Genomic DNA, 13,353 nt, shown 5'->3' on the forward strand with positions numbered 1-13,353 from the left:
ACCACTGTGCCAGGCCCCACAATATGTCTGTTTTTAAGAGTAATAATATGGGAATACAGGTGTTCCAAGATGGACTGTAAAATGAGGTCAAGATTAGTTTAAACCTCCAAGGGAAATTTCCATCTAAGATGTAGTTTAATTTTATTATTTAAATTACTGAAGGAGGTTAAGAATAAAATAAGAAAAAAAAAGAAAAACATTTCATTCTGCTTTATCCTGGACTCTGATTTCCAACCATATGGTCACTCAGTGAATGAGTGTGAGCACATTTCCCAACGCAAAATGCATGGAAATATATAAACCTGGAGAAGAAATATATAAACATGACTTAGCTACTGACTAAAGAGGAAATAAGAATTTCTTTCCTTCTGTTGCAATCAGGTTATGTATCCTATTCTCCCTACTTGTGGTTGTGGTTGTTGTTGTTGTTGTTAAAGCATTTATTGAAAGTTCACAGCGGACTCGTTACAACGTGACTTACAGCATGAATCTTGATGATAAACAGTAATTTTGATAGTACTAGTTTCTTTTTTAAAAGTTGGTATTTACTTAATTTTCATTTGATTTGAAAGATAGAGAGACAAGAGCCCAGTGAGATGACTTAATTGGCAAATCCTCCCCTTGCAAGTTCAGGATCCCATATGGGTTCCAGTTCATGTCCTGGTTGTTCCACTTCCCATCCAACTCTGCTTGTGGCCTGGGAAAGCAGTTGAGGGTGGAATAAAGCCTTGACTGTCCTTGCTGCATTATTTCTGATTTAACGTAATCTCAGAAGGTAAGCTCACCTACCATGGCTATTACACCTTACTCTCAGCAGTGCCAGCAACAATTTTGTGCAGTAAGAAGTTAGTCATTCTGGTCATTTTTGCCTGCAGTAGCTGTTACCTGGCTGCTCTCATCAGAGAAACACAAAGTTCTTTTATTCCTGGACCTGGCAAATCTGTAGAAACTAGATGTTTCCTTAGGTGGTATACAGGACAGGAATCCTTTCAGATAGTAAAAGAAATGCAGACACCACACCAGGCACCTAAACATCGCTTTAACTTATAAGGGATTCAATCAATCTAACATTTGTCAGTTTAACCAATATGTAGCTTTCTGCTGTCAGAATCAGTGAAAAACAAATTAGCATATGAAACCAGTGTAGAAGTTAGTTCGATTTTATCAGATTTATTGAATATGATATTAAACACCAATTACAAACATTTTCTATTCTAGACACAAAGTTTATGGCTAATTCAGGCTGGTTAGTAACACAAAGATACGCTTTTCATGGGATGTCCTGAACAGATAGATACCTTAATGCCGTCTTAGAAAATTTAAGTTATCTCCCTTGAGTGTAAACACTATCTTCAGTGAATAAATGTTTCCTATGAGATTCAAAACTTTTGGTATTTCGGTAATAAGCCTTGTATGAAAGACCTCATTATAAATATTGCTTGGGCTAGTCTGCATTTTCTTTTTTTAAATTTTCAAAAAACAAACACACATATGACATTTATGGAGAAATTTCCTTTGATAATCAAATAACAGGTCTTTTAAAGCTCTATTTTATATAAATTTTTAACACAAAATTTCCCTTTCTCATTTATAAAGTATATTTCATAAATTGATCTATGATCCAGAATAACTTTTAGATTTACTATGACAGCACTTGTTTCAATTTTAGCTCATTTCGTCCCAAGGCTACAGTATGCATTTCTGGTGAGTTGTTACAATTGCACATCTCTCAACAGCTGTAACTTTAACGAGACATTTCTAAAGGTGGAGTTTAGCTGAAAGACATGAGAAGAAAAATCTAGATAGGAACTTAGAGAGGAGCCAGCTGCCTTCCATCAGGATGCAAACACCGTCAAGCTACTGTTACAGTTGTTCAGATTTTGCATTCTGAGAAAAGATTTAGAACCATGAAAATGTTGTCTCTGCTCACAGTATTAGGATGTTAGCTTCCATTTGTTTTGAAATGTGCACTACACAAACACAAAATAAAGAAGAGAGAGAGATAAACACAGTCACACTTTGGTGAGATAGATTATCTAGGTTATTAAGTCACAAGTGTATTACATGCATTTTCAAATCAACCACACCAAACAACATTAATGCAAGATTGGAAGGCAACTAAGAGCATTTTCTCCTCCTTTCTTTCAGAATGTGAAGGGCTCATTTTTAGATCATTTCTGTTGGCAATTTCTCCATTGTAGAGTACACTCTACTTTCCGAAGCATGCTTAAAGTTGTTTGTCTTAATTTATTGTTCCCCAGGATTAGGATAAATGAATGACTTGAAGGATAAATTAGGGCTATCAACTCACCCAAAATCACTGCCAATTCAGTCTCCGGCATAAAATAGCTGGAGGTGGCAATGAGAAAGGACAAATAGTAGGCAACAAATAGGACGAGGAAGGAGATGACGGCTTTCATGGCTCCCACGTGGGCTTCCGTGCTGGGGTCTCTGTATCCTGTGGAATTAAGCTGCATCTTTCTGGTGTGTCTCCACAGCGAGAGGATCAAGAGGAGAAACGAGATCAGGGATGCAGAAAAGGGGAGCAGCGTCAACAGGTTGAGAAATATCTTGGTGGAAGCGTATCCAGCCTTATTTACTCGGCATCTCAATGTTATGTTCATTTTCTTCTTCTTGACACAGCGCCTGAAGTCATCATTCAAATTCACAGTGACTGGAAGGCTAATGAACACGGAGAGAGCCACACACCCCAGCAGAATCCTGAGGATCAGTTTGTCAATTCTCCACTTCATCCAGAGGAAGACAGGGTGGAAGAAATTGGCTATCTTCAGGAAATAGAAAATGCTGAGGCAGGTGGCAAACCAAACATTTAAATGGTTGGTTAAAGTCCAGAAGAAATCAATGATTCTCATTTGCTTACCTGCGGCATAGATGTCTGGATACAGCACCAATATAAAACAATCTAATAATATTACACACAGCAGACAAATTCTGGATATGGCCAGACTCGTGAGGATTAAATCAATGGAGGCAATCTTCCTACTCTTGATCCAGTCCGTGAAGTTCACCAATCCAATGAATATATTTCCTAAGATCCCCACTGAAAACTCTCCAGCTGCTATAAGCATTAAAATATTCATTACCTTTTCTTGTTGTGGTCTGTCCTGTGACGGAAAATGGAATGACAAATGAAAATGGTAGTTTTGTTCATTAAACTCAGTTACTTGTGATGGTTGTGATCCTTGGCCTGGCCACTGTGTGACTACATGCTCTGCAGACTGGACTTTCTCCATGTATGATTTATTAGGCTGCACTACTGTTTGCAAAAATGCAAATTGGGCCAATTCCATTTCACGGTCCAGCACTTTCTTTCTACGCAATAATGAAGAAGCTGTGCTGTTTTTATTTTTTCCTGAAAAGGTATCATTCATTACATTCAGATTTGTTCCTTTTATTTAAAATGTGTTCAAGGACATCTCAGGATAACTGCTGTGCTGATATCTAAGTATCTGAGAAGGTCCAAACTCACCAAATTGTACACTAAACATTGTGCTGTTTCTTTTAATATGCAAATAATGTCTCAATAAAGTTTGGGGAAAACACGATGTTCTTAAGCATAGTTATCTATAATAAAAGAAACAAGAGCGTAACATTTCCTACTTTGTCTCAGTCTTTTCCTTCCTGCATATCAAATTGACCCAAAAAGTGTAAACCTGCAGATCTTCCTTCTAGAAAAGACCGAGGATTAGCCTAACCACATCTTACTTGGCTAACAAGCTATTTTTTTCTTTTTTAATTTGGACAAGCTTTTCCAATTTTGAGTTACTGAGAAACACTGCACTACATCCTGTTTCCCTGGAATAATAATGAGTAGTCAGACTTTCTTGAGAAGATGTTCTCTCATATTTCCTTAAAGAATGAATTCTCACTGTGGAGATGCAGCTGTGACTTCCGAACACACTGTGTGACTGTGTAGCCATGTTCCCAGGTGGTTGCTTTTCTCTGATCTTGGAAATGATTGTTTCTCAACGCACTCACTTCTACTTCAGGTGTATCCCATTCAACGGTCGAGAGTACCACGGTCATATCTTCTCCTGAGTGATTTTCAGAGGACTTTTGGGTTGGCTTTTTGGAAAATGAGTGCAATTTTGTGCCTGTTATATAAAATGCAAGTTATGGGAATGATATCTTTAAGAAAATATCCTCCTAAGAACAGTTACTGTATCACATTTTACTAACTTGAACCCTCATTCATCATGATCACTGGAGATATTTGAACATTAGAAAGCTAGGAAACAGTGGTCACAAGTAGGATGAGAGTTTCGCAATACTATTAACCGCATAAAATATTTTACATAAATTCTTAAAAAATGATCCATTCATCTCAGCATAGGTTCAGTTATTTTGTAGGCTAGTGACATCATATTTCATCAAAAGCACATGAATTCTGTGCCTTTGAACAAATAGAAACTTAACTGGCTAGAAAACTAGAAATATAACTTGGGTTTTACATACTTAGGACTATAAACATCAGTGCTTTATATAGTAAACCTTACATAACAGCAAACAAAAATATAATCTGCAGGTAAATAGTATGTTGGCTATAATAAAAATAAATCAGTAGATGGAAGTAAATAACTCAGGAATGAGAAGAACAAAAAGTGAAATTTTGCATGATAGGTATCACTAAATTTTGAAAGCATAAATGAAGTAAAAGATGCAACCTATTAGAAGAGAGAAAAAATTAATTGGTGTCTTTGTTCTTGTGATGTTAGCATAGACTCTAGGGTTCTCTATGCAACAACAGGCTTCCTTCTTTTATGGAAACTCTTGAGAAACTTTAACAGTTTCAGGAAAGCTTCCCTCAGCTTGCTGTTTCCCATGATCAGGATGAAAGAATGGCTGGCTGGAAAAATGACAGCTATTATGTCACCAATCATCACCACGAATCTTCCGTGAGGAACCAGAATGCTAGATGTTATTCCAAGAAATAATGCATAATATAAAATGAGAAGGAATAGAAAGACGATCAGTACTTTTATAGCTCTCATGTGGGCCTCTGTGCTGGGGTCCCTGGCCCCTGTGGCGTGGAGCTTCATCTGCTTGATGTGTCTAAACAGTGAGGAAAGTAGCAAGAAAAATGAGATCAGGCAAAGAATAAAAGGAATGGTGGTTCCCAGATTCAAGGTAATCTGTTTGAGAGCATTTGGGATTTTTCTCACTCTGGATGGATAAGTTGTGTTTTCTTCATGAGTGATCTTTAACAAGTGGCACCACATATCATCATTGATCGAAACACTAATAATTAGTGAGATGAGAGAAGACCACAAGAGAATCCCAAGGATCATCCTATTGATCCTTAGCTTCATCCAGAGGAAACACGGGTGCGATATATTGGCTATCTTGAGTAAATAGAAGATGCTGAGGCAACAAGTAGACCAGACACTTAAATTATTGGCCATTGTCCAGAAAGCATCCAAAATGTATGTGAGCTCAGCACTGTCGTATATCTCTGGAGACAGCACCATAAGAAAACCATCTATCGATATAGCACATAACAAACCGATTCTGGAGATCGCCAAGCTCATCAGGATGATGTCAACCAAAGAGATACTTCTTTTTGTAAGCCAGTCAACACAGTTCACTAGCACAATGAATCCATTTCCCCAAATCCCTAGAGTCAATTCACCAGCCATCAAAACCATGTACAGTGCCTCTGTTGTCCGCAGCATGTTAGCAGAGTTCAGATTTTGAATATCACCCTTGATAAATTGACATTCAGCTGATCAGTAGAGAACGGTGTTAATATCTGCCACTTGGTTCATGCTGTAATTGTCTCTATCTTTCCATGTTGTCAGCTGAGATTCAGGTTATGGTGATAACTAGTTCTTCCCTGGGCTGGACCTACCCAAAGAGTTTCTTGATTGAGCTCAGCAAATTGCTTTTTGCGTGCTGAAGACTGAAAGGCTGCAAGATGCAAATGGGACTGGATCTGATGTCTTGGATTTGCACGATCTTTTTTTATTTGATGCGGATATTTTAAAAAAAAGCTTCTTGAAAAACTGACAGTGTGTACATTGTGTACAATGTATATTTTTAAAATATACATATACTGTGGAGTGATTAACTCTGGCTAATTAGTGTATGTTTTACCCACACAGCTCTCATGTTGTGGTAATATTATTACAGCATATTTAGAATTTTTTCTCTTCTGTTTTGAAATTTATTTAGCTTGTGTTACGTAGTCCAGTTTCTGAGAAATGTAAATTGGTCCAGTTTCTGAGCGCAAAATTGTATAAATATCAACAATACTGACTTAGTGTCTGTTACTTTTTACTATTAAAGTCTTTTTTGTTTTTTAAACTTAAAGTCTGATAGACTAAGGAAGGTAATATAAAGTTTAACTCTTTTGTTGTGGCTGGCAGGTTATAGAATATTGATTTGATATCACACCATCTGCTTTTATTAAGGAGATATCTCTCTCTGTAAGCCCGTCAACACCGACCTCACTAATTTGAAAATTTATGTCCTTATGCCCTTGTTGCTTCGAGATGTAGCTATCCTCTTCCAGCTAGACTAACACACATCATAATATTTTCCTTATGTTTCTCACATTCTTTTCTACTACCTGGTTTTCTTAAAAAGTTACCTTTCTTATGATTTTGACAAATGTGTATGCACACACACACACACACACACACACATACTGCAAATCTCTATGACTTGATTTGTCATGAGTGAACTATGTGCTTTGATTCCAAACTGTGAGATTGCACAACCAGTAAACAATTTCCATTTTGGCTTTCTTTCCAATTGTACCATTAGCACATACTCTTATCTTTTAAACTGTGTGTTCAGTTTGCCAACCTCAGCTTCACATTTCCTCTGTATTTATTCTAAAGCCGAATGTAACAAAGATTTCTCTTTATATATGTTTTTAAATCCTATGTAGAAATATAGTTCCAAATAGTTTTTCTAAGAAAAGATTATAAGTGTTTGCATTTCTTAAAAATATAGATGACAGCTTTATACTTGAAGGATTATTTTGTTGGACATAAAATCAAGTGTCTTTTACTTTATTGAAAGTTTAAAAAATAAAATCAGTACAGTGAAATAACAACAAATAAGGTTTTTATGAGATACGAGTGTCTTGCGACTGTTAATATCACAGCCTTTTAATGAATGTCCCCTCCTTGTTTTATGTTTATTTTTTTGTGCTACAGTGGTATTATTAACCTCTAAATGGGTTGCATGAACTTGGAATCACTATTTGCCTGCCTTTACAGTCATTTTCATGATGCAAATTAAAAAGCTCCCCTTTGCCAGAGACAAACTGGTCCTACAAATAGAATTGATTTAAATGATGTTTTTAATATCTTCATCTTCTCCATTACACTTAACCAAATGGGTGTTAAGAGACTTTTGCTTACTAGCTCTACTTAATCCGTTTCTTGCAGCTCCTACTGCAAGTAAGAGAAAGATCTTTTGTTTTTCAACATACATTCTCCACACATAAGATGCACATTTTCGCTGTTACTTTCCAATTTCACAGTCTTCTTATCAATCTCTGGGCTGCTTCTGTTTCTTCTTCTTTTTTTTTTTTTTATAATCCCTTTCATACAACATTTGTCTAATTGTAACTACTTTTGGCCACTCTCATATTTTTAGAATTCATGTATTTTATATATACAGTTCTTGGTTTTACCCATATTTTCCTTTCCTCTTTTGCTTGTGTTGTCTTATAAGAGGAGAATATTGATTTATAATATTATTTAATTTGTACTGATGCTTATTTTTCCTCTGCCATATCTCTGGCTTTCCAGTAAATAAATAAACTTGTACAAAAGAGCCATAATTATAGGTGCGTATTTAATAATCTATTTTAAATTGGCATGCATTCAGCAAGCATAGAGAAGTATTTCATTAATATACTTCATCTAACATAATATACTTGATCTAACATAATATACTTCACCTAATATAATTTGTCACTTTCGAATTCCATTCAAGAAACCATGGATCATTCACAGAAGTGGGTTTTATTTAAGGTCACAAAAAACCTTATTTTAGGTCTTATATCATGAAATTGTGATGGCAAACCAAACTTAGGTAAATAAAGTTTAGCTATATAAGAGTTACTATAAAATTTTTTTTCATAGAGCTGGATAATTACTCTTCCAAATAATCCTCAATTAAAATTTTTAAAAATTTATTTGTATTGGAAAGGCAGATTTATAAAGATGAGGGACAGAGAGAAAGATCTTCCATTTGTTGGTTCACTCCCCATGTGGCTGGACTACTGTAATAACATAGGGGAAAACAGTGTGGGGAAAGAAAATGGGGAGGGTGGAAGGCGACCCTGAGCCTATGGAGCCATAAAAAAATTAAAATGTAATAAATAAATAGTAAAATGGAAAAATAATTATAGTCACAAAATAGTTGAAGACCAAGTCAATATTAAAATTAGTACGTACAACAAGAAGACATTCGAGTCAAAACTGGAAAAAAAATTTTCAACATGGGAGAAAAAAAACTAGGATTATTTTCATATACACTTATTTATTTAGTTTTTTCCTGGATACATAAATTATTACATAGAAAAATTAGAAATGTGCAGAACATTAAAAGAAGAATACAAAATTTATCTCTAATCCCATTGTTCACATAAGAAGAACAAATCATTCTGTTCATATAACAATACAATGATTAAAATGTTTATTTATTTGTAAGTCAGCATTGGAGAGAGACAGAGAGACAGAGAGACAGATCTTCCATCTGCTAGCTCATTTTCCAGATGGCCAACATGGAGCCAGGCCAAAGCCAAAGGTTCATCCAGATTTCCCATGTCTATGTCACGGGCCCACTTGGGCCATATTCTATTGTTTTTTCCAGGCCATTAGCAGGGAGGTAGGTGCAAAGTGGAGCAGCTGGGAGTTGAATCCAACCCACAGGGAAGGCAGGCATCACAGCGGCTTTACCAGCTATGTCTCAATGCTGACCTCATTCCAGACAGATTTTTATACAGTGTAAATGTTAACTATTACAAACCTATTTGGCCTATCTTGAAATCCACCTTAAAATATATACAGGGACATGTTAACAACAGTTGAGCATTTTAAATGTAAATAATCTTTCACTCACACTTTTTTTTGTTTTCCAATTTTTGGTGCAACAAACAGTATTATTTTACAACAAAACAAAAGTAATAACCATAGATGAAATCACAAAGAAAAGCAAAATAGATTTGACTTCATATCTTCCAAATAAAGTTAAAGTTATAAGTAAAGTTATCCATTCAACTACAAATTAAAGGAGAAAATCATAGCACAAATACAATATAATGTCAATGTATAAAATAGTCACAAAATAAAGAACATGATAAAAGAGGACAACAAATGAAAAGTATCTAAAAAGTGTACATCCCTGGCTAATCCCCCTTTGAAAATACTTAACCTCACTAGTAATTTATTATGTATAAATGAAAAACAAGTATTTTATTTTTATTGGAAAGGCAGATACACAGAGAGAAGGCGATACAGAGAGAAAGATCCTCCATTCAACTGGTTCATTTCCCATATGGCTGCAACAGCCGGAGCTGAGCCGATCCAAAGCCAAGAGGCCGGAACTTCTTCCAGGTCTCCCACAGGGGTGCAGGGTCCCAAGGCTTTGGGCCGTCCTCAACTGCTTTCCCAGGCCACAAGCAGGGAGCTGCATGGGAAGCAGTGCAGCCAGGATTAGAACTGGTGCCCATATGAGATCACAGCGTATTCAAGGTGAGAACTTTAGCTGCTACGCTAACTGGAGCATGAAGGTTTTGGCTGTTTTAAAAAATATGTATCTTTTTTTTTAAGATTTGTTTTTATTATTATTTTTTTCATTGGAAAGGCGGATATACAGAGAGGAGAGACTGAGAGGAAGATCTTCCGTCCGATGATTCACTCCCCAAGTGAGCACAACGGCCGATGCTATGCCGATCCGAAACCAGGAGCCTCTTCCGGCTCTCCCACGCGGGTGCAGGGTCCCAAAGCTTTGGGCCGTCCTCGACTGCTTTCCCAGGTCACAGGCAGGGAGCTGGAAGGGAAGCAGAGCTGCCGGGGATAAAACGGCGCCCATATGGGATCCCGGGCGTGCAAGGCGAGGACCTTAACCACTGCACCACCACGCCGGGCCCAAAATATGTAACTTTTTTATTGGAAAGACAGATATGCAGAGAAAAGGAGATAGAGAAAGATCTCTCCACTAGTTCACTCCCCAGGTGACCACAATGACTGGTGCTGAGCTGATCCCAAGCCGGAAGCCAGGAGCTTCCTATGTCTCCCACGTGGGTGCAAGGTCCCAAGACTTTGGGCCATTCTGGACTGCTTTCCAAGGTCACAAGAAGGGAGCTGAATGGGACGTGAGCAGCTGGAACATAAACCTGTATCCATATGGGATGCCGGAAGATGCAAGGCAAAGATTTAGCCACTAGGTTATCGACCGGCCACAGGTGTGATTTCTTATGACGCTTCTTTTCTTACATGGAACTTTCTCTGGCTGCGTCCAAATTCCTTGTAAAAATCGACACTTGAAATATGTGTTTGGCATATTTCAAACACGTGTGCCAAACGCCAGAGTAAAACACTGTGTGTTTCACACAGATTCCTTCCAGTGTTTTGTGTCACTGGTGCAGTGAGCAGGCTCATGCCTTTGGGTTTGTATTTGGAGCAGAATCTTTATAATTACTTCATTACTTTGCTGCACCAACAGCTAGGTTTTAATAGCAGGAAAATTCATTTCATCAATGAACCATGTAGACCAATTCCCTAGGCTTTTTTCCTCCTGAGTATCATGAAGATGGCTACTTCATCAAACATGCACCAGTAAAAATAAATGCATGAACAGGTGTTAGCAATAGTGAAAATAAAGTTCTCTTGAAAGAATTGAAAATTCACATCCAGAAGAAGCACTCTTGCCGGTCTATCCCTCACATCACATTCTAAATGTCAGGGTACGTCATGGTTTTTTGTCTCCTTTGGATCTTCTTGGAGAACAGGTGTCAATACTTCAGGGAAGTCATGAAAGCAAAATTAACTTTCATGTTGGTGCTGCTTCTGTCCATCACAATCTTTATAGTGAATGATCTGCAGGTTGAGTAGTTTCCTTTGGAGCCCATGTTGGAAGAATTTGCAGGATCTGCAAAGCAAGCCACTGTGTTGCATATGGGATTAAAATCTAATGGAAAGGCAAGATTCCTTGAGGTTCCATAAACACAATATTGGAAGACTTGAATGGTGTTCAAAGGAACAGTTAAAAAAGTCCATGCAAGAGTGCTATGCAAGGGAGACAGATTTGAAGAATTTCTTTCCTGGAACATCCCATCGCTCTGTAAACCTACTTAGGTGGTTCTGCAATTTTCTCATTTCTCCCAGACCTTTAATTGGCGCAGTATCCTCAAAGCAGTTTGCTTTAGCTTTCTGTTGGCTAGAATTAAGATAAATGAATGACCCCAAGGATAGGTGATTGTGGCTTGCAAACCAAAAATAAGCAGCACTTTGCTTTCTGCTACAGCATAGCATGTTGCTTCAATCACAATGCCTATGAAGTGCAAGACAAAGAGGATGATAAAAGATACCAAAACTTTCACTGCTTTCACGTGAGCCTCTGTGCTGAGGTCTCTGCGCATCTGCTTCTTGTGTCTCCATAGGGACATGATCACCAAGAAACACATAATTAAAGTGATTGCAAAGGGTATCATGGTACTCAAGTTCAGCAGAACCTGCATACTAATGTATTCATCTGTTTTCACTGAGAGCAGTCCAGTTCTGTTTGTATCTTTCATTTTTTGATTGCTAATAATTGTGACAAATTGTGGGAAAGAAAGTAACAATGAAATAAGCAAGAAGCCCATCAGAAGAGAAAAAATCCAATGAATTTTTATCTTCAGCCAGAGAAATACAGGGTGGGAAAAATTGGCTATCCTCAGGAAATAGAAGATAGTGAGGCTGGTAGTGAACCAAGTGCATGTTTGATTGCTAAGTACCCAAGAATAAGTGGTGTACTCAACTAGGGAGCCGGTCAAATACAAACGTGGAGAAAATAGCTGTATACATCCATCTGTAATGATGGTCCATATGAGACAACTTCTAGAAATAGCTAAACCAATAAAAATAAAGTTGATCACAGAGACCTTCTTATTCTTGACACATTCGATACAGTTCACAGCTCCAATGAATCCATTCCCTAAAATGCCTAAGATTGACTCACTAATCACAACAGAAAGGAGGATGCTCTCCGTGGCACTGAGCATGTCTGTCGGTCCTCGCTGTGGCTTCTGTTGTATCCGTCCTAGATTACTGATGCAGAATGAAGCTGTGTGGTGGAAAAGCAATTTTCTTCAGACGAAGGCCGAAATTGCCACCTCAATATCTTACGATGATGCCAGAAGTATTTTCATGACGATTTCTCCAGTTGTATACAACTTGGCTAGTCAGGAGGCTGTGTGTCCAGATGGAATGTCTGCCTGCAATTTGTTAAGATGCAAATAGAAGTTTCTGTTTCACAAATTTTACTTGTGTTCTTGAGACTGCTTTGCATTTAATAAACTGAATTGTGGTGTCGAAGTGTCAAATGTGTCACAATGAGAAACAAAGCACGCCGGAAATAAATTGAACCTGACACTTTTCAATATCAAATGATCATGATTTATGGTACTTACTATCACAATTTAGATAGAAATAGAAAAACAACAATATGAGAAATTACACATGAGTTTAGTCATTCTAGACATTCTGAGTAATGAATTTAATTATTAATCAAAATTTAAGCACAATATTAAATATGGTAAATTTCCCAAGCATTATCTCATTGATTTAGTTGCTAGGTTTTGTTTTGTTTTGTTTGTTTTGTTTCTAGTTGCTGCCTGCGACAGACATTGTAGTGCTACTGGTTGTATTGTCCTTATCTTATATCAAACTGACACTTCCTACCAAGCCTGCTAATACTCAATGACCCAATTAGCTGAGTCCTTGTCTTCCATATGGGAAATCCAATGGAGATCCTGGTTCCTGGTCTTGGTGTGACCCAATCCCAATTCTTAAAAAAAATTATTAACAAAAAGAGAATAGATTCCTTGTATTTTCTTGGTATACTTTTAAGAAGATAACAATGTAGTACTTCTCTAATTCCCACCCTTCCTTTCTTGTTTTTTCTTTATTTTTTGCAAGAACATAATTTTTCTCTACTTTGTAACCACAGATTTAATTTACCACTAATTATAACAGTCAACAAGTGGAAAGTAGGAAGACCCCAGGTTACAGCCAGGCAAACAGGCTAAAAACAATCTTATCACAAGAGATCTGTTACATTTTTTTTCCTCTATTCTCTGTTAACTACCACATTTCAGAGAAAACATAT

At 37.1% G+C, this 13,353-nt stretch overlaps 3 protein-coding genes across 3 annotated transcripts; all 3 read right to left on the minus strand.

Moving 5' to 3' along the window:
- Positions 1-2,171: 2,171 nt before the first annotated feature.
- On the minus strand, positions 2,172-3,254 carry LOC121147933 (taste receptor type 2 member 7-like). The gene has a single exon (XM_040967836.1). It carries the CDS (start codon positions 3,252-3,254, stop codon positions 2,172-2,174), a length of 1,083 nt encoding a protein of 360 aa, XP_040823770.1.
- Positions 3,255-4,754: 1,500 nt separating this feature from the next.
- Positions 4,755-5,693, minus strand: LOC121147936 (taste receptor type 2 member 9-like). The gene has a single exon (XM_040967851.1). The coding sequence runs from the start codon at positions 5,691-5,693 to the stop codon at positions 4,755-4,757; it is 939 nt and encodes a 312-aa protein (XP_040823785.1).
- A 5,642-nt stretch (positions 5,694-11,335) lies between these two features.
- On the minus strand, positions 11,336-12,247 carry LOC121148122 (taste receptor type 2 member 10-like). Its single transcript, XM_040968161.1, is given in 1 exon segment — positions 11,336-12,247. A coding segment is annotated over 1 exon segment (912 nt).
- Positions 12,248-13,353: the final 1,106 nt, after the last annotated feature.

The sequence above is a fragment of the Ochotona curzoniae genome, unplaced genomic scaffold, assembly GCF_017591425.1.
Source record: "Ochotona curzoniae isolate NIBS_2020 unplaced genomic scaffold, NIBS_Ocur_1.0 contig_1482, whole genome shotgun sequence".
NCBI lineage: Eukaryota > Metazoa > Chordata > Mammalia > Lagomorpha > Ochotonidae > Ochotona > Ochotona curzoniae.